Here is a 24,005-nt window from a genome sequence, read left to right as displayed (position 1 = left end):
TGACCATTCCAATATTTACCAGTTGGTAACATGAGATCTGATACCGCCATATTATACACATTTTGTTGCTGGGGCCCTCCCACCATTCCTTCGTTCCTCCCTCGGATCCACGGTGCCCCCATAACTGGAATGTTCCTCCCATCATCAATACTCCACCTACATCCAAGAGTTAATAGATCCCTAGCTTGCCAAATGCTCCTCCACACAAAACTAGGATTAGACCCGATAGGAGCATCCAAGAAAGCCGAATGAGGAAAATACCGAGCTTTATAAATTCTTGAGACTAGAGAATGCGGATTAGACAAGAGATGCCACCCTCTCTTTGCCACCATAGCAAGATTAAAAGTTCTAAGGTCCCGAAAGCCTATACCTCCCTCCTCCTTTGATCCCGTCAAATTCCCCCACTTCATCCAACGGATACCATTTTGATTACTACCACCACCCCACCAAAAAGAATTAAGCATTTTCTCAATGTCACTCACCATTCCTTCAGGAAGAATAAAAAGACTCATGATGTAAGACAGGATGGCTTGAAGTACCGATTTTATCATAACTTCTTTTCCAGCTTTAGAGATCGGTCTCCCCCTCCACGAATTAATCTTCTTCCAAATTCGATCCTTCACATAACCAAACGCAGCCTTCTTACTACGTCCTATAAGAGACGGAAGACCCAGATAGGTGCCCGTGCCAAGAACATGACGAACCCCCATAATGTTGGCCAGATCCTCCTGAGCAGATAAACTGATATTCCTACTGAAGAAAACCTCAGATTTAGAGAGATTTATATCCTGCCCGGAAGCAGCAGCATACAAATTTAGGATCTCCATGATATTATGAACTTCAGTGATATTAGCCCTGCAAAACAGAAAACAATCGTCAGCAAAAAGCAGATGAGACACACTAGGTGCTCCTCTGCAAATCTGAACTCCATGGATATCCCCATGAGCGACAGCTCCTCTAATAAGTACCGATAAACCTTCCGTGATAAGAATAAAAAGGTAAGGGGAAAGGGGATCCCCTTGCCTTAACCCTCTTCCTGGCTGAATAGGACCAACACTATCTGCATTCACAAGCACCGAATAATTCACTGACGTGACACACATCATCATCAAACGAACCCAATTCTCCGCAAAACCCAAACGATACAACATACCGCGTAGAAAACCCCAGTCGACACGGTCATAAGCTTTACTGATATCAATCTTTAGGGCCAGTTGAGCATTATTCACCGTAGTCCGACGCTTAAGCGCATGAATAACTTCAAACGCAATCATGGCATTATCAAGGATGGATCTCCCCTCCACAAAGGCAGATTGTTCCTCCCCAATACACTTAGATAAACACTTCTTCAATCGATTAGCAAGAAGTTTAGAAACAACTTTATAGACCACATTGCACAATGAGATTGGGCGCAAATCTTTCATGCTCTTCGGGTTACCGCATTTAGGGATAAGGCAAATATTTGTTTCATTAAGCTTCTCTGGAAAGAAACCTCTAGTCAACCACAACTTAGCTTCGCGAAAAATATCATCTCCACAAGTATCCCCGAAATTTTGATAAAAAGCCGGATTAAACCCATCTGGCCCCGGAGACTTATCAGGGTGCATTTGCATAACAGCATGATAAACCTCCTCCTTCAGTATAGGAGCTAGGAGGAAGTCATTATCACTGGCAGAAATAACAGTAGGAATCAAATCCAAGACCGGCTCATACACACCTACTGTAGCAACAAATAACGAATCGAAATACCGCTTCGCAATACCACATAAACCATCCTGATCCCGAACCTCTTCTCCCCCACCTTCTGTAAGATTCTTTATACGCTGAAAATTACGGCGTACTGTTGCGGACCGGTGGAAGAATTTTGTATTAAGATCCCCCTCCCGCAGCCAATGTGTCTTCGCCCTCTGCCGCCAGTATGTATTTTCCCGGATAAGTATATTGTTGTAATCATTATGAGCCTCCATATAATACCCAACAGCCACCGAGTCTTTATCTCCTCGAAAACGATCCAAGATACCTTCCAGACGGTCTTTCTCCTCCCTGTTATGTCTCAACCTGCCTATTCCATCTTTCAAGTTCACCAGCACACTCAGTAAGTTTCATAACAACAGTATGTTGGTTCTCAGCACCCCAACTATCACGCACCACCTCCTTAACACCTTCTTCCTTTAACCACCAATTTTCGAACCTGAAAGTTCTACGATTATGACACCTTTGCCACAGATCACAATTGAGTAAGATGGGACTGTGATCCGAGTGCGTAGCAATAAGATTTTGAAGCTTTGCGGAAGGAAATAATTGCAGCCACGACGAAACGGCAAGGGCCTTGTCTAACCGTTCCTTAATCATGTGCGGCACACCGCGACTTTTTGTCCATGTGAAAGGATGTCCCTCCAACGGGATATCAGTAAGGTCACAATCTCCTACAACCTCTTGAAAACCTGTGCACATCCAACTGGGGTGAGGATGCAAACCTTGCTTATCATTTTGAGACAACAAGTCGTTAAAGTCACCCAAAATGCACCACGGTAGCTGCGACATCCCATGTAACTCCCTAATCATACTCCACGCCATCCTTCGTTTACTACGTTCCGGGAACCCGTAATAGCATGTAAGCCTCCATTCTCCCCTCACATCATCTTGCACCAACAAATTAATAAAGTTTCTGCTGAAATTTAAAACACTACACTTCATACTATTATTCCACAAAACCGCAATTCCGCCGCTCCTTCCCACCACCTCCACCGCTAAACAAGATTCATATTTTAACGAAACACGAGTGCGTTCCAATTTACGAGAGTCAGCTAAAGTTTCAGAGAGAAAAATAATGTCTGGTCTGTGACGATGAGCCAAAGTACGTAAGTTCGGAACTGCTCTCGGGTTGCTCACACCCCGGCAATTCCAGCTGAGTATCTTCATTAGTCCCGGCAGTCCTGGCTGCCAGGACTTGCCGATAAAAAATGCTGGACCTCCTTGTTCAAGTCTTCCACCTCACCACCATTCATCTCTCTTCTCCTCTTCTTTTCTGTTGGCACACCATCAGAGGGCGCACCCTGGGTCTTAGGAGGAAGGCTGCTATCCGTGCATGGGTTGAAAGGAAGGTTGGGAGGGATAATGGTTTTGGACGTGAGATTGCTGAGGCTACTGGATTTACGTGGCTTGGTAATTTGGCTTCTGGTTTGGGATAGCTTAGTTTTAAACTTAACAGGTTTTGGGTTGAGAGAGGAAAAAAGCAAGTTTGTCTCTTGCTGCAAGTTTGGTGTGGGACCGTGATTGGATAAATCATGTTTGGATGGGGAAGTACTATTAGCAACAGCACTAGTAGGCAACAACAGAGTTCTCGCGGGTTCAGTATTATTGGTAAAAGGCGTTTTTGAAATAAAAGGGCTAGTCGACAAACGGTCTAAGGTACTAAAAGTTGAGTTGTGTGGGCCAGGTTGGACAAACATGACTTCATGGGAATTATTATTTGCTGAAGAGATAAGATTTGTGTGAGATTGTACCGTGGGGGACCACAAGACAGGTGGGGTCAGGACCGAAAGATTTGATTGGGAGGTTATCAAGGAATTGTCGGGGACATGTTCAGGTAAGCAATGACTGTGGTTTGAATGCACCATAATTTCCTTCCTGACAGAATTAATGAGCAATGATTGGCACGGATTCACATTAAGTGTTGATGGCAAGACGTTGCATGAGGGTGGGGCCCCCGAACCACACGCAACACTTCCACTCTCTCCTTCAGGTGAGTGTATCTCACGCGCCATATCACAGCCAGGTGCCCCTACAGGATGAACAGCCTCCACGCCCTCTTCCTTTAGCCACCGCGAGGACCCACCAACAAACCTTCTGTTAAAAACGCACCTCTGAGTTCAATATAAATTTAGCAACGTAAAAAAAACCGTCAAACACCAATGAATCAAACATTAAACAAGAGATCACATATAACAAATAAAAACTCTTAGGTTTTATTGAGATGATATCCCCTTATTAATTATTCCCTCCGTTTTTATTATGAGACGTTTTAGATTTTTGACACAGATTAAAAAAAATAATAATTGTTATATGAAAATGAGAAATTATGAAGGTTTTTATAAAGTTATCCTTCATTAATGACATGTGAAAAATAAATTTATATAATTGAAAGGAGAGAGAATAATAAATATTTAAGAATATAATAGGAAAAATAACATTAATTATTCATTGGAATTGTAAAGCAACTTATATTTAAATATAATTTTTTTCCAAAACGACTTATAATAGAAAACGGAGGGAGTTGTTGACAGTGTAAAACTATTTTATATTAATGCATTTCCTTTTTTCTCTTTAGATTATAAAAATTATTTAAATAAAAAAATTAAAATTTATTTAACAGTTAATAAATAAATTTAAATTCTAAATTTTGCATGTTAGTCATTTTGAAATAATAGAGTATAAATTATTTATTTTAATTTAAGTATGATTTTTTTTCAAATTTTTATTTAAAAATAATTTTGATAATTAATTATAATTGTGTATAAGTTTTTAAAATAATATTTATTGTAAAAATAAAATAACTGTTTTAATTAATATTTAATTATCATTTAATTATATAATTTTATAATCAATTATATAAAAAACATGCTTATAGAAAAATGCTAAAATTAAAAGTCTAAAATAATTTATTATTAAAAAAATTAAAAAATATAATAGTCCAATTCATCTAAAATGATTTTTTTTAAAATTATTCACTAAGGTATAGTTCAGAATTCAAATTAATATTGTTCAGAATTTAAAATCAGGATACCGAATCAATAGTTTAGTTCAATTCAATTATGAACAAATTAAAACGGTTTAATTCAATTTGAATAAATTTTTATAATAGTTTGGTTTAGTTCAATTCGATTCAATTGTTTTACAAAACTGTTCGTTGAATAACCTTAGTAATTAAGCTCATGTATATAATAGTAATAATTGTAATAACATAAGCACAATTTTAAGAGGAATCATAGGTGCCATTCTTGTATATAAACTATAGTGACAACTTGAACCGATTTTTAAGAAACTATCAAAATGGCCTTAAAGTTGGGAGCAAAGAGCCTATAAAGTCTAGCTACATACTTGTTAAGGATATTATTGATAGAAAAACCAATTGTTAGAAGTGCCGTACTAAGCTAAATTAAACTATTGGAGATTAGAAATAATAGTTTTATTTTTTACCTGATGGAGTTAAGATAATTAACAGAAGCTTGTTAGACATGGAAACATAGTTTTAAATTGTTGTTACAGTTATATGCAATTTAAAACTCTAAATTGTTTGGAATATTACAATTCTTTATATTGTTGCAATTGTGATCATATAAAAACTCTAAATTGTTACAATTTTAAATTATTTTTAAAGAGTATTTTAATGAGATGGTAAGAGTTTCTCTTTTATTAACTATAGATTTTAAGTTTGAATTCAGTCTTCAACCTACAATAATATTATATCTATTGAGAGAGTTTTGTCGTCTATCCTGAACCTTCAGAGATAATCATTGCAGCTGCGTAAAAAAATCCGATTTATAAAAAAAATTGGTCTAATATAAACTAAACTAAACTGAGTATTTAATAGAGTAGTTAATATATGATAACCCTTTTTGCATGTTTCAAAAAAAGTCTAAAACTTATTACAACTATATATCAAATAAAAAAGTCCAAGATATCATTAAGCTTTCATATAAGAACAAACAAATTACTTTGACATCTCTTTTGTCTAGTTTATGAGAGAAACAATTATGTCTAGCTAGTTTGGCACTCTTTTTCATTAGACTCCTATTTTAAATTCCAACGTATCGGTAATGACACTCTTTTTCATCATACTTCTATTTTAAAGTTTTGAAGAGGTTGGAACATATGAACTTTATAAAAACCATTCTTCACCAACACTTCTTTGCATATATAGAACCACCCTAACATTAATTCCATTAAATATTCTCTAAATCAGCAATGGAATTAAAATCATCAATTTCAGTCTTAACCCTCTCCTTACTCTTGTTAGCACTAGCAAGTTGTTCAAATGCTGGCAATATTGTTATCTACTGGGGCCAAAATGGTAATGAAGGCACCTTAACCGAAACTTGTGCCACAAGCAACTATAAATACGTGATCTTAGCCTTCTTACCAACCTTTGTCTTACCAACCCAAACTCCAATGATTAACTTAGCAGGTCATTGTGATCCACAAAGTACTAATGGTTGCATTGCCTTATCCTCAGACATCAAATTCTGTCAATCAAAAGGAATCAAAGTATTGTTGTCTCTAAGAGGAGACAAAGGTAGCTACCCACTTGAATCCACACAAGATGCAAGCCTTGTAGCAACTTACCTATGGAACAATTACTTAAACGGAAACTCATCTTCTCGTCCTCTTGGTCCCGCTGTTCTTGATGGCATCGATTTTGACATCGAAGGAGGATCGTCAAACCAACATTGGAGTGATCTTGCCAGGTTCCTTAAAGGGTATAACAGGAAAAAAGTTTATATAACCGCAGCTCCTCAGTGTCCGTTTCCTGATGCATGGTTAGGAAATGCTCTTACATCAGGACTTTTTGATTATGTTTGGGTACAATTCTATAATAATCCTTCTTGTCAATACAATTTTGGTGAAATTAGCAACTTCGAAGATGCATGGAAGAAGTGGACACTAGATATACCTGTTAAGAAGATATTTTTGGGGCTACCGGCTTCTATAGACGCGGCAGGGAGTGGATTTATACCTGTTGATAATCTTACTTCAATTGTGCTGCCAGCTATTAAAGGTTCTGCTAAATATGGGGGTGTTATGTTGTGGTCTAGGTACTATGATGTTCTTAGCGGTTATAGTTCTTCCATTAAAAACTATGTTTGAAATCTACTTGCTAGAACATGTTTGTGAATGTAAATTATATATGTATAATTTAGTGGGAGATTTTAAATTGTGAAGGTGTTCATGGATGTAGTTATGATTGCCGTGTTAACATTGTGGTTGTTGCAATACGTATTGCGGTGGTTGCAATTGCATTGTGTGTTATGTGCTTCTTAAGAAACATGATCTTACCTAGGCTCAAATGTGCCAATAAGTTTTTCCCATTGATAGTTAACGAAAAATGGCTCTAAAGAATAGAAGAAATGAATCTTTTTTCGAATAAAAAGGGTTGAAAATTATTATGCAGATAAACTGAAAATCAAACGACATGGAGTTTGTTTTAAAAAGGGATGTGTCGATAGTTTTCCTTAAAAAGAGGAGGTGTTAATAGTTAGACCAATATTTAAAGTCTAGAAGCACTTTGGCCCACAGTGGTTAAGGGAGAGAATTATACATGCAACCCCTCAAATTATATATGAGACCCCTCTATTTTTTTTGTTTCAATTTTATTTCTGTTGAGATAAAAAAAATTTACGGAAGAAATTTCCGGTACACCCTATCAAATTTTTGATACATTGGAAATTTCAAATTTTCGGACACTATCGAAAATTTCATTATAACTGAAATTTTTGATATGTTTCAATATTAGGTTTTTTTAACGGTTAATATTTTGCCGACACTTTTGGAGGGTCCTGATGTTTGTTAAATATGTTTGTTTGTTATTGATATGCACTGGAAATTTCAAAATTTCCGGTATCATAATACCCCCGGCTATTTCAAAATTTTCGGTAATATTGTTAAATGATAATACGGGGAATTTTAAAATTTCTGGTAGCAAATACCAGAAATTTTGAAATATCCGGTGCAATATACCGGAAATTTCACAAAATATATCGTAAATCTTACTTGTTTTCGCCAAATTTTCAGTACACCTTCAAAATTTCCAGTATCGTCAAAGAATTTGAAAAATCCGATTTTCCCCATAAATTTGTAAATATGTGGTAATGAAAATTGATTCAACAATTTGATTTTTTCATAAGTTTTGGGGAAGGGTGCCTTGTAAAATTTACTACCATTTTTAATTAGTTTTCTTCTATATATTGAAATTTGTCAAAATATATTTTCAGAAGCTTGCATTTTGTTTTTGTTTTTTTAGAGTCCCTGCATTTTTTGTTAGACAAAATTGTGTATATTTGACTAAATTTAAGATTAAAATTGAGTAACCAAATCGAATGAGTTTTTGCCAAAAAAAAATCAATAGTTGAGATTATCATATAACTCTAACTATTTAAATATTTTATTTTATTTTAAATATATTATTTTATTTTAAATATATTATTAATATTTTTATTTTGTTAACCATTTTTTTTTTAAATTTACAATTTAAAACGTTTAATCATAAGGAATCAATTTATAATTTATAAAGAGAAGAATGCCGTCAATAAAGTATGAGATTGAAAAGTTCACCGGAATGTACGAATTCGGTCTGTGGCACTTGAAGATGAAAGTTCTACAGGTTCAGCAAGGTTGGTTAGAAGCGTTGAAGGGAGCCGCAGTCATGGACGTTGCGTTAACGTAGAAGGAGAAAACAATTATGGTAGAGAAAGCCCACAACGCCATCTTATTGAACCTTGGTAATAAGGTTCTCCGACAGGTTTCAAAAGAGACGACGGCGAGTTTGTGGTCAAAACTCGAAAGTTTGTACATGACTAAATCGTTGGTCAATCGCCTCTACCTGAAGCAAGCTTTGTATTCATTCAAGATGAGTGGAGACAAAAATCTTGGTTGGGCAGTTGGATATGTTCAACAAGCTGATTCTTGATCTTGAAAATATCGATGTCAAGATCGATGATGAAGATCAAGCCCTATTGTTGCTGTGTGCTTTGCCCATATCACATGATCACTTCAAAGAAAATCTATTGTATGGAAGAGAGTCTATGACCATTGAAGAAGTTCAATCAGTCTTTTATTATAAGGATTTGAACAAACGAAAGGAGCGCAAGTCATCTTCGACTGGTGAAGGCCTGTCGGTTAAGGCAAAATTCACAAAGAGAGATGGTAAGTTCGACAAGAAGAAGGGTAAAAGTTAGCAGAAGTCTTATAGTGATGATGAATTAGGTATTCGATGTTATCCCTGTAAGAAGGAGGGTCGTACAAGAAAAGTGTGTCTTGAACGCCTAATAGATCTTGGAGGTAAAGATAATAGCAGCGTAGCCATTATTCAAGGTGATTTCCACTTATTTGATGTTCTTTTGGTTTCAAGCAAAGCCTCGAGTAAGGAGTGGATTATGGATTGAGGTTGCACTTGGCACATGACTCCAAACACAAAGCCTTCTACGAGGAACTATGTGATCAAGATGGTGGATATGTATTGCTGGGAAACAACGAAGCTTGCAAGATTGTAGGTATTGGATCTGTGAGATTTAAGCTCCACGATGAGTCAATAAGGTTGTTGAGTGAAGTCCAGTATGTTCTTGATTTGAAGAGAAATTTGATTTCTCTTGGTGAATTTGACAAGAAAGGATATGTTTTTCAAAGAGAGAAAAGTATCCTAAGGGTCATGAAGGGGTCGAAAAAAGTCTTGAGAGGAGTGAAGAAACAAGGCTTGTATACCCTTGAGGGTGAAGTTGTAAGTGGTTCTGCGGATGTTGCATCCATGAAACCTTTGTTGAAGACAGAAATTTGGCAGATGATATTGGGCCATGTCAGTGAAAAGGGTCTGGTCGAATTTGGGAAACAAAATCTGCTTGGTGGAGACAAAGTTGAAAAGCTAAAGTTTTGTGAACCCAGTGTACATGGAAAATATTGCAATGTGAAATTCAATAAAGGAAAACAAAGAACACATGGATCCTTTGATTACATCCATGCCGATCTTTGGGGGCTTGCAAGGTGTCCATCACATTCAGGAGCAAGATATTTTCTATCCATAATTGATGATTATTCTAGAAAGTTATGGGTATTCATCAAGAAGACTAAGGAGAAACTTTTGAGAATTTCAAAAATTGGAAGACTCTGGTCGAAAATCAAACTGGCAAAAAGGTCAAGAGGTTAAGAACTGACAATGACCTTGAATTTTACAATAAGGCATTCGATAGTTTTTGTACAGCCTCTGGTATTGCAAGGCACAAAACTACTACAAGCACTCCCCAACAAAATAGTTTGGATAATTAAAAGATTTAATCGAACCATTTTGGAAAGCGTTAGATGCATGTTGGCTAGTGTTGGGTGAAATAATGTGTTTTAGGCAGAGGCTGTTTTGACAGCAACATATCTGATAAATAGATGTTCTTCGACTAGGTTAGATATGAAGACACCTAAAGAAGTTTGGTCGGGACATCCACCAGATCTCAAAAAACTTAGAGTATTTGGATGTGTAGCCTATGCTTACATTAGGCAAGACAAATCAAACTTAGATCTCTAGATGCATGTTCATGGGATACCATGAAGGAGTCAAAGCTTATAGGATATGGTGCGTAGATCCAAGTCACAATAAGTGTATCACCAGTCGAGATATGGTTTTCAACGAAGTTGTAATGGCTTTCAAAAAAACTGATGACGTTGGTCGAAGCGCAAAAATATCTGAAGAGTTGGAACAAGGAGAGATTTCTTTTGAGGTGGAGCATGTTGATGCTTAATTAAGTATCCTAGATGAAGTCAAAGAAGAAGCATAAGATACTGAAGATACTGAGGAAGTTGAGGAAATTTTCGATGACTAACTGTTGGAAAGAGATAGGTCGAGAAGAGTCATGAAGCCACCTCAGAGACTTGGGTATACAGATCTCATAGCTTATTCCTTAATATCTGCAAGTGAGGTTCTGAATGAAGAACCTAAAAACTATAAGGAAGTTAGGAAGAGTCAAAATAGGACTGAATGGCTGAAAGCCATGAATGATGAGATAAAATCTCTTCATTATAATAACACTCGGGAGCTGATCGAGAAACCTAAAGGGGACAGGTTAGTCAGTTGTAAGTTGATTTTCCAGATTTAAGGAAGGAATCAAAGGAGTGATTTCGAAAAGATTCAAGGCAAGATTAGTCGCAAGGGGGTTCACTCAAAAATAAGGTATCGACTTCAATGATGTGTTCTCGCCTATTGTAAAGCATATATCCATCAAAATGTTGTTAGCTATGGGGGCGAAGTTCGACCTAGAACTTGAACAGATGGATGTGAAGAGTGCCTTCTTGTATGGAGATCTAGATAAAACAATCCTAATGAAGCAACCTGAAGGGTGTGTAGAAAAGGGAAAGGAAGATTATGTGTGCAAACTGAATAGATCTTTATATGGACTGAAACAATCTCCTCGACAGTGGAATAGGATATTCGATAAGTTCATGGCACACATAGGTTTCATTATAAGTCAGTTCCACCACTATGTTTACTTCAGATTTCGACCTGAAAATTCATTTTTTTTTCTTTGGTTGCTTTATGTGGATGATATTCTCATATCAAGCAACAATATCGAGGATGTTATTAAGGTGAAGGCTGAACTAAATAAGGAGTTTGACATGAAGGATCTGGGAGCTGCATCCAAGATTTTTGGGTTTGACATCCGAAGAGATAGAAAACAGTCTAGATTGCGCTTATCTCAAGAGACATATCTGAAGAAGATTCTTGACAAATTTGGTATGTCGAATTCAAAGTTGGTTGTGACACCAACAAATCCTCAGTTCAAGCTGATATAAATCATTGTTCTAGTACTGAGGTCGAAAGAGCTAATATGAATAGCATCCCATATGCTAACATAGTAGGTTCTTTGATATATGATATGGTTTGTACTAGACCCGACATAACATGTGCAGTAAGTCTTATAAGCAGGTACATGGCGAATCCTGGAAAGGCTCATTGGCAAGCATTGAAGTGGATTCTAAGATACATAAATGAGTCTCTGAACAGAGTCCTAATTTATGGTGGAGCCTTTGGCGAAGATAGTAAAACAGTAATCGAAGGGTACATCGACTCTAATTATGCAGGTTGTATGGATTCCAGGAAATCTATTTTTGGATATGTGCTCACTATGTTTGGCACCACAATCAGTTGGAAAGTGACACTTCAGAAGGTTGTTACCTTATCAACCACTGAAGCAGAATATATTGCTCTCACTGATGCTGTGAAAGAAGCATTGTGTCTTAAATATTTTGCTAAGGAGTTGAAACTTCAAGGTCAAGTCATCACTATTAATGTGATAGTCAAAGTATAATACACATGTCAAAGAATTTAGCCTATCATGAGCGAACTAAGCACATAGATGTGAGGCTGCATTTCGTTAGAGGGGTAATCGAGCGTGGAGAAGTCCAAGTGCTGAAGGTTTCGACAAATCACAATGCTTCTGATATGATCACCAAGACATTGTCAAGTTGCAAGTTTTTCCACTGTATGTAGTTGATAAAGCTTCATGAAGAAAACTAGTGTGTTCCATGAATATATAGAGTTTGTTCCAAGGTGGAGATTTTTGACATATTGGATTGAACTCTAGTAGGGTCGAATGGTAGCTTCTTAGTTCGACAATTCGACGGGAAATTAGCATGTCCTCGAAGTGTGATCAGATGCTGTAATCGAAGTATGTTAGGATTGTTAGCATGTCGAATTGAGTTTGTTTGCTATGCCTAATTGTTTAAATTAGTTTGTTCCCTAAGTTAACTGTAATGGGTCGGTGTGTTAAAACCTATTAGTTTGGTGTGTTGGTTTTATTATAAATAGCATACTAGTCTCTTATAATTACACACTACAAATCTTAATTAAGGTGAAAGATGTTATTTGTTAATTTATAAAAGTTGTAATTTTATTTCAAAAAATAAATAAAGAATAACCGTTTATAACCAATTTCTTTATCCTTTATATTAATTTCACAACCATTCTTAAAACAATATGATTTTCTCAACAAAAAGATGCAACCGAATGAGTAACGAGATGAATTAATAATAGTTTGGATTAATTTATATTTATATGCTTTTTAAAGAACCAAATAGGTTGGATAAAATTGGAGTTTTACTTTATTTATATTTTATTAATTAAAAAAACTATAGAAAAAAAAAAGAGCCCACACCTTTACTAGATTGGACTAAACCACACACGTTAATTTGACTATACTTGTTTCAATCTTAGTACGTGGATTTGTTCCCACCATCATACAAACCATGTCAACCCAAATTGATAGCTCATAACGGCACCATTGACCTAGTGGCTAAAAATTTGTCATCATGCAAGCCATATTTCTTCTCATCATAGCCAACTAGATCTACAAGACTACAAGTAAGAGTTTTGCACAAATATATGATATTTAAGATTATATTTTTATATTTTATTTACAATATTTTGCTACAATAATAGAGAATGTATTTTTAATAACAATATTGTGATTTAAAATATGAAGAAAAAAGAAAAATAGTTTGATCTATTTTATCATTACAAAATTGGTTTGTAAGATAAGTGATATCACTTTATATAAACTTCTTAAAGATTTTATCTCTTATCAATATAAAACTTTGATATAATAATAGAGTTTGACCTAGTTCATCGTATAAAATTAGCCTATAAGTTAAAAAATATCAGTCTATATAAATTTTTCAAAGATTCTAACCAATGTAGAATTTGGATTTTTTTCATAGTTATTTTGATTAAAGGCGACAAGATTTAAATGAAACCTATTAAAAATTAACAATAATAAACTTAGAATTTTTTAAAATCTAATTAATTTTAAAATTTTTTTTTACAATATTAATTTCCTTTTACAACATTAGATAATACAAAAATTATAATAAATAAATTTATGAAATTGATTGGTTTTTAGTAAATTAATTTATAATATATTAATGAATAAAATCTAACTAAGTTGCTTAAAATAATTAATGTTAATAAAATTAGTAACATAGTTAAATTAAAATTAAAAATTTGAAGTCGGTTAAAATGTGAGGTTTAAGAGATGTTTTACTTGTCACTCCTTAATAGTTAATACAATCCTATTTTAATTTAGTTTGACGAAGAAAAAATGTAAAGAAAAATGGTGCTAGTCTTTAATATCATGTACTAAAGTCCTTTATCATCAATAATGAGTCATTGTCAGCAAAAATACCCACATTCAATTAGCAAAAGCTTCTCTTGATTTAAAATTAGGATTTATTTCTAAGAAGTCTTGGCTTGGTCTCCCTATTGTGTCTTTGTAATCTTTTTTCTTTTTATATATATTTTGGTTTATCAAAAAAAAATTAGTCAATAAAAATTATTTTTTTCTTTTTTACAAAATTTAACAAAAAGAATAAAACGGCCATGTTTGTTAACTAAAAGATCAACATAAAATTATAAATTAAATTAAAAGATCATGAGTTTAATTAAAAAAAATTATCGAATTACTGTTCAAACAACACATAAATTTTTAAAGTATGATATGAGAAATTTTATTATTTATTAAGGGTGATTTTGGTTCGGAGTAAATAAAGAAAAGAAAAGAAGAATTTTCTAATTAAATATGTTTGGTTCAAATTTAAGGAGGGAAGGGGTGCAAAATTTCTTCAAACCGTTTTTTTTTGCGTCTCTTCCAATTGGAAGATTTGGAAGGGAGGTGAAGGAATATGAATTTTAATATATAAAAAAATATTATATTTATTAAAATATCCTCAATTTAATTTTATTATTTCAATTTTTTTTTGTGTTACTGCTTCTCTTCTATGTGATTTTTCTCAATTGTTTCCATCAATTTATTATAACTATTATCTATCTTCAAATTATTTTCGAAGTTTTTTACTTAATATAAATCATAATTATTACATTATTTTTATAGTTTTTTAAATTTTTATTTATGTTCATTTTTTCTCTAATTTTGTTATTTATTCTATTATATTTTCTTTTATATCAAGTCTTAAATCATTTATTTTATTCTATTTTTTATTCATTTTATAAAATAAATAAATTATTAATTTTAATAATAATTTATTTTATGTATTTTTTTTGTTAGATGATTCATCACAATTTAAAAATTATTATTAGCACATATTTTCATTTGTATCATTTTCATTTGTATCGAAGAGTTATAATCTGAATCAAGTGTACTCAGTTTATTAACATTATGGTAAATAATAACGCTTCCCTCAATATTAAAAATTTTATTACAAAGAAATATGTATGAATTTTTCATATTTTAAAATTATATCATTTATATAAGATCATCAGGATAAAAATTTAATTTATTAATAAAACTCCTCCCATTTCCTCTTGAATAAAAAATATTTTAAATTAAAACTCCTCCCCTTTCCTCTTGAATAAAAAATATTTTAAATTAAAACTCCTCTCTTCCCCTCCTATCTCTTATTTTGAACCAAACACTTATTTAATTAAAAAAAATTCTTCTCCTCCTTTCCTCAATTAAAATTTTTCTCCTCCTTTTTTGAACCAAACAGACGCTAACGTAAAATTGTATTTTGATTCATATTATTAACAACTTGAGTTTTACTTAAGATTATTATTATTATTTGATATTCAAAATCATTGAAATCATGTCATATAGGCATTATTTAAATTATTTTTAAAACTCCCAGATGATTTCAGAGGTAAGAATCTTAACAAATTTAATCATAAAAAGAAAATAACATATCTTTCATCAAGAGTTTGAGCCGTAAACATCATTCATATTTTATAGTTTTATTTCAACATTTAACTACTCAAAATAAAAATTGCATAAAATTTATAAATAAGAGAAATAAACCACTTACACGTAATATTTGTCCCTCTCTCATTTCAAAAATAGACGAAATATAAGAGAAATATATAAATGTGAGATTTGAGTAGAAACAAAAAAAAATTTAAATAGTAAAAAATAAAGGTGAGGTCTAGGCTATCTCTTATAAAATTGGAGATAATTTATCCTAAATGATGTATATTAGTAAAATGTTGTCACATAAAGTCAAATTTTAAAATTACATTTTAACCCGAAGCTTTAAGGCATTGAGTTTATGTCTCCTTTCATTTATAAAGTGTTCAATATCATCGATTTTATCCAATATGAAAATCATTACTCACACTTGACATACCAACATCTTACTACTCAAATTTAATGATTTAATTTTGATTCTTTACGATTTTTGGTTAATATGTGATTTAAAAGATTTACTTTATGTGCCAAGATTTTATTGGTACACCTGGTTTGGAGTAAATTATCCTCAACATTACAAGGGAACATTACAAGGAGTAGCCAAGAATTTACCAAAGACAAAATATGAAACTTATATAGTTTATTTGGAATGATATTGTTCTATCTATAATGATTTTTAGGCTTAATGCATTTTTTTGCCCCTTAACTTAATTTAATGTTTCGCTTTGGTCCCTTAGCAAAAAAATGTTACAAAGTTGTCCCTTAAAAACCATTATATTACCTGAAATAGTATCTACCGTTAGTTTTTCATAAAAACTTTAACTTTTGCCTTGCTGGAAATGTAAAATCTGACATGACTTTTTTTCTCTTTGTTTTTTAATAGTCTATCTAAATTCTGAAATTTTAACAAAAAAAAGAAATTAAGTTTGCTACATTTCTTTTTTCTCTTTCAAACACTAAAATGTGCTGGAGAAGACAAGTGGTGCAAAGAAGAGCAAGGTAACGAAACGCAAACGAATCACGTTGTATACTAAATGAGTGCTAACATCCATTGTGCATTTCCAGACAGAGACTTCCTCTAGGTACGATTACTAGTGTTAACCATTGTTCCACATCGGTCTTTTTTTAGCAATTTCTTTAGTGACCAAATTCTTCTTTATTTATCCTAATTAGGTTTACATTGTGAGGTTTGTGTGTGTTGTACATCATGTAAGTGAGTTTCTTGAGTTTCAAAAATTAGGTTACAAGGTGTTAGAGGAGGTTTGGGTTGTACGCCCTAATTATTGGAGTTATTTTGAAGTGTTGGGTGGTTTAAGGGGCTTAGAGTATCCAGTTGTTGAGAGTATGTGGTATTATGATGCAAAGAGAATGAGAACCATAGCAACGATTAATGGGCATGTGTATTTATATGTCATTCATCCTGTTGGACAACCTGAAATTATTGAAGAGCTAATTCTTTCCTTAAAATATGATGTAGTAACCAATGATAATGAAGAAGAAAAGGACATTTTGGAGCCAATGCTCTTGTAGAATGTGGATGCTCACGGGACTACCATGTTGTCATGCAATATCATGCATGAAGGATCAACACATAGAAATTGAGAATTTTGTGTCTGATTGTTATAAAAAGGAATGCTATGGGGCTTGTTATGCATCAGTGCTTTATCCAGTCAATGGGGAAACTCTATGGACAAAAACTCATGTTGTTGATGTGCAACCACCTCCCATAAAGAGACAACCTAGTCCGCTCAAGAAGAAAAGGACCAAAGAGGCTGGAGAAATGGTTGGAGATGAATCAAAAATGAAACAAGCAAAGCATATAATCAAGTGTAGTCTTTGCCATAAGGATGGTCATAACAAGGCCACGTGTAAAAGCCAAAGCCATAAGCACCTTTCAGTCATCCACCTCAAGCACCTATTAGTTAGGCAACAACAACACCTTTAACTCAGCCATCATCCAAAAAGAAAAAAAAAAGACTTCAAGGGGGGAGGTGGATTTTGTTTCAAGTGAACCATGATTTCTAATTTATGATTTCTGTTTTGATGTTTTGTTATGTTGTTTTAGAATGTAAGAATTATGGGAATATATGGCTTATAATGCCATTTTAAACTATGCACTGATATATAATTTTGCATTATAAATCATAATGTCATTTTGAATGATATGACTTATAATGCCAATTTAAACTAATATGTAATTCTATTAATGTTTATTGAAATGATATGACATAGAATGTCATTTTAAATTATGCATTGATATGGCTTGTATCAGATATCACTATCTTTAACTATATTCTAGCCCCTTTAATGTAATAAAGATTACAATTTGGTCACTTCAAATTATTTGTATGTTTCACATTGGTCCCTTAAATTTATTATAGACTTCAAATTAGACCCTTAACTAAATTGTACCATTTCACTTAGTTCCCCATACCAGTATGTTACACCAGTGTTTTTTTCATTCTTTTATACCAGTGTTTTGTTTCATTGTTATACCATTATTTTGTATGAGTGTTACACCGGTGTTTTGTTTGAGTTATAATGGTATAATATAATGAACACAGTGTTTCTCATAACAATAATCATTAAACCAACAACAATACTACATATAATTCTATTGACATGTTCATAAACTGAAGTACATTGATAAACTCAAAATTCAATAAACACAATTCTTTACCTAACGCTATTCGAAATACATTATTACAAACACAAGATTCAACACTAAGCTCATAATCCCAACCACAATGGACATTTTCAACCATCCTCTAGTGTGCAGAACCTCGTTCTTCAATTTTGAAATTTTCTTCTCTTCACTTTCAATCTTCAAATCACCTAACTACTTGAAGAAATTACCGTCCTTATCCATGATATTTCTATAATTTCTTCGACCCCAAATTTTTTTCCCATAGTTCACACTATTTATATCAATGACAATATGAAGAACACATTCATCTTGGCAAAAACACTTCATTCTCTTGTTTCTACGAAGCATAGGTCCAGCAATCCCAAAGATTTGGTTGTTTGGCATTGAAGTACTACTTGCATTCTTAGACATTGGGGACAAAATTACACAGCAATGGAAAGATGACGATTAAATGCAAAAGAAAAAGAAAGAAGGTGATGATTGAACAAAATTAAAGAAGGAACAATGATGGTGATTTTAGAGAATGCAGAAAAGGAAAGGGGGATGATGATGATTCAAACCTAAAAGGATTTTATAACACATTTTTTGAGTCAATGTTTTACCATTTAACTACTTGTCATTTTACCACATGCCACATAGTCAGGGCTTAACATTTTTTCCAGAAAAACTAACGGCAAGGACCATTTCAGGTAACATAGTGGTTTTTAAGGGACTACTTTGTAAATTTTTTTAGTTGAGAGACTAAAGTGAAATATTAAATTAAGTTAAGGAATTTAAGTGACTAATTATGCCTAATTTTATAATAGGGAAAAGTTGTCCACCTTCTATGAAGGGTTGCTGAGGACTCACACGATCATGTGCTCAAAATCTAGACTAAAATATAACAACACCAACATATCACAACCAAATAAATTATCTTTCTTGTTAATATTTAATAACTAATTGAGCATATTCAAAGACATATAATAACAAGCTCTACAAATAATCATTCTTCTTGGTATTCATTTTTGCAATAGGAGCATGAGTATGAGTTTAATGTGCACTCTAGTTCAAACGATAAACCCAACGCCAACCAACAAGCTTCTTTATGACAAGGGAGGTCCTCCACACACAATAATACAACACCTTGCAAATATCGCTACACCCAATAACAGTCAAGACACACCAAGCTTCCTACACAAACCCGACAAAATACAGCCATTAACACACATTTGATAGAACGTGGCATTGTTGCACCGCAAATTCCGCTAATATCCAATTCCAAATATGCCAACAACCTCCTCGAATAAATATGACAATGGGGAGAATTTTTCCGGATACTATACTCCGCCCAATACCTGCATTTTTTAAGTAATTCATGTATCCGGGCCATACCCGTAGACACTAACATTTGTACCCATACCCGCAATTGTATCCTATGGGTATCTAAGTACTCATATCGTATCAATTACTTGTCTTTCTAGTAAAAATAAATCGATCAATTATAAAATATCATGTCACTCCAATCTTGTAACAACATTAAAAAGTTTTAAAAAATTTTATTGTTGAATTACGAAATAAATGAACACTTATATTAAAATATGTAATAGTTTAATAGAGATGTATCTTTTAAAAATTGAATTACATAAATCTTTATATTATAACATAAATCATGATATATAAATATATAGTGTGGGTATGATTTGAGATGTGTACTAAGATAGTGACATGCATAATCACTTGTTTTAGCGGATAATTACCTCTACTCATGCCCAAAATCATTTTACAGGTTTTTACCATACCTGTTGTGGATAGTTTTTTGTGAATACCCACTTAAAATGAGTCAAATTTTCGTCCCTATCCTCAAACCATACCTCGAAATTCCTAAACACTAAACCTTAAAAACTTATATAACATATGAAAATAATCTTTTTGAAGAAAAACCTTAACTATCTTTATTATTATAAAAATAAGTAACTATTTTAAAATAAATAAATATTAGTATAGATAAATAAATAGATAGATAGATAGATCAATATTACCTTTAATCGATGACTTAATTATCAAAAAAATGTAAAGTTTCGCATTAGAACTACAGTTGATCGGAAAGTATGGAGTATGAGTTTGTTACGGTGGTTCAGAGCTTTCGATATGGTGAAGAGGAGATTGACCTACAAGGTTAGTATGAGATTGAAAAGTGTTGTTTGAATGAGAAATGATTTCAATACATATAAGTGAGGCACTTTCCTCTTTTAATAGGAGAAATTATTGGTAAGTGCACGCGTGTTGAATGGCTTGGAAAGCGATCAGGCGGATTGATCTAGAAAGTTAGCATGACACTCGCGTGAAGGAGTTCCTACTCAGTATAGAGAAAATGTGTACATGTTCCGCGTCTAATGCCTCATTGCTTCATTATTGGGCCTTTGTATTTTACGCCTTATGAACATCCAAAAATAGTTGCTCCCCATGACCTTGTTTCTCCTTGGCAGAGCGAATATTTGTGACACACATCTTTACTTGGCCACGGAATCCGTGGATGTGGGAGTCCTAGATGAAACATTGTTTTTATTGGGAATAGGAACATAAAATTCCTTTCTTATAATATGTAACGTAATGATGGGAATGAATGACATGTCTCCATTCACTAGTTAATAATGATGTTTCTCCTTATTTAGAGTACTGAAATACTTTTGAACTGTTTTTGGGAACATCTCAATCGTTGGTGGTGCAGAGTGGATCATACGATCCCTAATTCTTGAATAGTATGTAAAGTATTTTTGAACCATCATTTTACCTTTTGTGTTTTTATGACTTGCAAAAAGAGCATTTATGTTTCCTTTATCGTTAATCTCTAAGAGCATTTTTATTTCATCATTGGACCAAGTTCAGACAATTTTATTCATTGACACTGGTTTTCCTTCTCTAGGATTCCAAGATAGTGATCAATCGGGATTCTTATTGCTTATTTTCTTTGTTGTACTTGCATCAGATTATTTTATAATATGTTTTAATCATGGTGATATTGCCAACCTCAACCAAGAAAGACGATAATGATATTTCAGGTAACTGAGTGGATCCACACATACTAAGGAATGTTTTTACTTTTTTTGTGAAGATGTTTTTGATCAAGCTTTAGCTGACATGGGTCTCTGATCGGCAACCAATTTCACCTTGTTCCTATGTTAGAATCAATGGAAAAGCACTTCATTCGGTGGTACTTTAATTTGTTTCAGTCTAGTTCTTATTAGTTTTGTTTATTTTCGTATTTGAATTTTGTGTGTTATCTTTTCTAGTTTTTGTTGTTTTTCCATTGCTTTTGATCTTGTGTTGGTAGTGTTTTAAGTTATGCAGATACAGGGCACGATTAGAGACAAAAATAAGTGAGTTTTGGTGAGACAGAGCTGTGACACGATCACCCGTGTCATGTGACACGGCCGTGTCACACTTACTGAAGAGAAATGCTTAAAATTGTGAAAGCCAAGAAGTCAGAGATCTGACACGGCCACCCGTGTCCTGTGACACGGCCGTGTCAGACTTGCGCGCAGAAAAAGATGCGTTTTCAAATCTTTGAATCAGTCACTTAAGGAAGGGCAATGTGGACTTTTCGGAGAAAAATAATTGCTGAGAGATATTTAGTCACTGTTTGGAGAGGAGAAAATCACTTTTTAATTACCGAAGAACGATAGAACAAGGATTGGAAGCGACAGGGTTTGAGGCGAAGAAATCTTCAAGAGCATCCGCAATTGAAGATCCATTCACACTTCTCTTATTGTAATGTCTTCATCCTTAATTTCTGTTATCTTGACATTTGCCATGAGTAGCTAAACTATTACTTGTTAGGGTGATGTCCCTGGATCATGTGATGTAACAAATTACCTTTACCGTTTGTTTTCAGATTATCTTTATGAAATTCAGTTTATGATTAAAAGTTCTTATTGCTTCATTATATTGGAAAGTGTTTTATTGGTTCAATATTGGGATTTGGTCTGACAAACCGATTCAATGCTTTTTAATCATAACGTTATCACTGATAATCACTTATGAATAAGGGTTTGATGAATACCGATCATATTATCCGAGCTATGTCTTATAGAATCTTGGTATAAAATTATCGTGATCAGGAATGAAAAGATGGTTTTAATCTCAAGAAGTTTTTCACTAAGGAATTAGGAAAAATCAATGTTCGGTATTGGTAGTTGAGAATTTCTTAAGTTAATTTGTTAATTGGTAATTATTTCGTTACTGAGCGATTCACACATCTATCCTAACTGGTCTTCGCATATTTTCATTAGTCAAACTATTTCATCCTTTCGTTTTACATAAGCTGTTATTTAAATTAAAAATCAAATTCAAACACCCCAATGACTTTTTATTCAATTGCACTGTTGTGAAACATATAATTCCTACGCAGTCCGCGAGTTCGATACTTGGGAAATTAATTCCCTTATTACTACATCGGTAAAAATAATACACTTGCTATTTTATCGATCAAGTTTTTGGCGCCGTTGCCGGGGACTGCCAAATTATAAGTTGAAAAATAGTTCAATTGAATTTTTGTTGCTTTGCAACTAAAATTTTTATTTTTATTTGTCTGATATTTCATTTGCTTATTACTAATAATTGTCTAATCTTTGTATGCGAGGTAAGGCCTCAGCAGAATTTCTTTTTGACGCAGAGCCAGAATGATCACTACGAGCTAGACTTCAAAAAGCAAAGCAAGAACGACTGGAAGCGTTAGAAGACATTCTGACAGCTTCGGAATCTGATAACGAGGAAATTCTCTCTATTCATTCTGAGCATTCAGATTCGGAGGCTGAAACGATGGCAGCTCCCGTAGAAAGGCTGTTAGGTGATTATGGTGGAGCAAATGCACCAGCTGGCCGGATGACAATTGTAAATCAACCGGTTGATGTTGCTCACTTTCAGCTACACCCAGCAACAATTCGACAGCTGGAGAAGAAACCATTTTCAGGAAGAATAAATGAAGATGCTAATAAGCATTTTCAAAGGTTTCTTACTATGACAACATCTCTGAAGATAGAAGGACACTCTGAAGAAGCCAAGAAGTTGGTTATGTTTCCATTCACGTTAGCGGATGACGCTGAAGAGTGGTTCTACTCATTACCTGCTGGGAGTATTACCACATGGCAACAAATGGAGTCAACCTTTCTAAATGAGTATTTCCCCGCTGCTGTTTATATCTGTAAGAGGTATGATATTGTTAATTTTAAACAAAAGGAAGGAGAATCAGTTGGAGATGCTTATAAGAGATTCAAGAGTTTGTTGGTGGCATGCCCAACTCACAACATGGATGTCACCGAACAAATGCAGAATTTTCTGAATGGTCTTAAAATGAAGACTAAGCAATTGATTGACACAGTAGCTGGTGGCTCATCCAACTTTTCAACAGCCACTAGTGTTAAGAAAATCATAGAAGCTATTGCGGCCAATGAACACTTGGAGTTATATGACCGTAGTGTTAGCCAATCTGAAGGATTAGTGGATATGAAATTGTCAATGCAAGTTGTGAAAATAGAAGATCACGTAGCTGCGGAAGTTGAGCGGAGATTGAAACAGATGGGTCTTGAAAAACAGACAGTAGCACAAGTTCAACCGGCTCAAGCAAGTTAATGGTGGGGTGAGAAATATATGGAGGACCTCATTTTACTGTTCAGTGTGTTGCTACAGCTCAGCAACTGGAGGAAATAAATTTCTTGAAGCAAAACAACCCCTACTCAAATACCTACAATCCGGGGTGGAAAAATCATCCAAATTTTTCATGGAAGGATCAACCAAGGAATGCTCCTAAACAAGGGGTTACTCCATATCAAGGCCAACAGTCGCAACAACAATATAGACCTCCTCAACAACATTATCAACATCCTCAGCAACAGGCCCCCAGAAAAGCAGATTGGTAGATTGCCATCGAAAAG

General features: G+C 33.8%; 2 protein-coding genes across 2 annotated transcripts; one reads left to right on the top strand and one right to left on the bottom strand.

The window, feature by feature from the left end:
• Positions 1-2,046: 2,046 nt before the first annotated feature.
• On the bottom strand, positions 2,047-2,922 carry LOC131628842 (uncharacterized). The gene has a single exon (XM_058899649.1). The coding sequence runs from the start codon at positions 2,920-2,922 to the stop codon at positions 2,047-2,049; it is 876 nt and encodes a 291-aa protein (XP_058755632.1).
• Positions 2,923-5,967: 3,045 nt separating this feature from the next.
• Positions 5,968-6,867, top strand: LOC131628848 (hevamine-A-like). Its single transcript, XM_058899657.1, has one exon. The coding sequence runs from the start codon at positions 5,968-5,970 to the stop codon at positions 6,865-6,867; it is 900 nt and encodes a 299-aa protein (XP_058755640.1).
• Positions 6,868-24,005: the final 17,138 nt, after the last annotated feature.

Source organism: Vicia villosa, unplaced genomic scaffold (genome assembly GCF_029867415.1).
Source record: "Vicia villosa cultivar HV-30 ecotype Madison, WI unplaced genomic scaffold, Vvil1.0 ctg.000485F_1_1, whole genome shotgun sequence".
Lineage (NCBI taxonomy): Eukaryota > Viridiplantae > Streptophyta > Magnoliopsida > Fabales > Fabaceae > Vicia > Vicia villosa.
This window is presented reverse-complemented; position numbering and strand designations above follow the sequence as displayed.

Bases quoted from the DNA above. Each gene is read 5' to 3' on its own strand.
- LOC131628842 (XM_058899649.1), bottom strand. From the start codon at position 2,922: ATGAAGATACTCAGCTGGAATTGCCGGGGTGTGAGCAACCCGAGAGCA.
- LOC131628848 (XM_058899657.1), top strand. From the start codon at position 5,968: ATGGAATTAAAATCATCAATTTCAGTCTTAACCCTCTCCTTACTCTTG.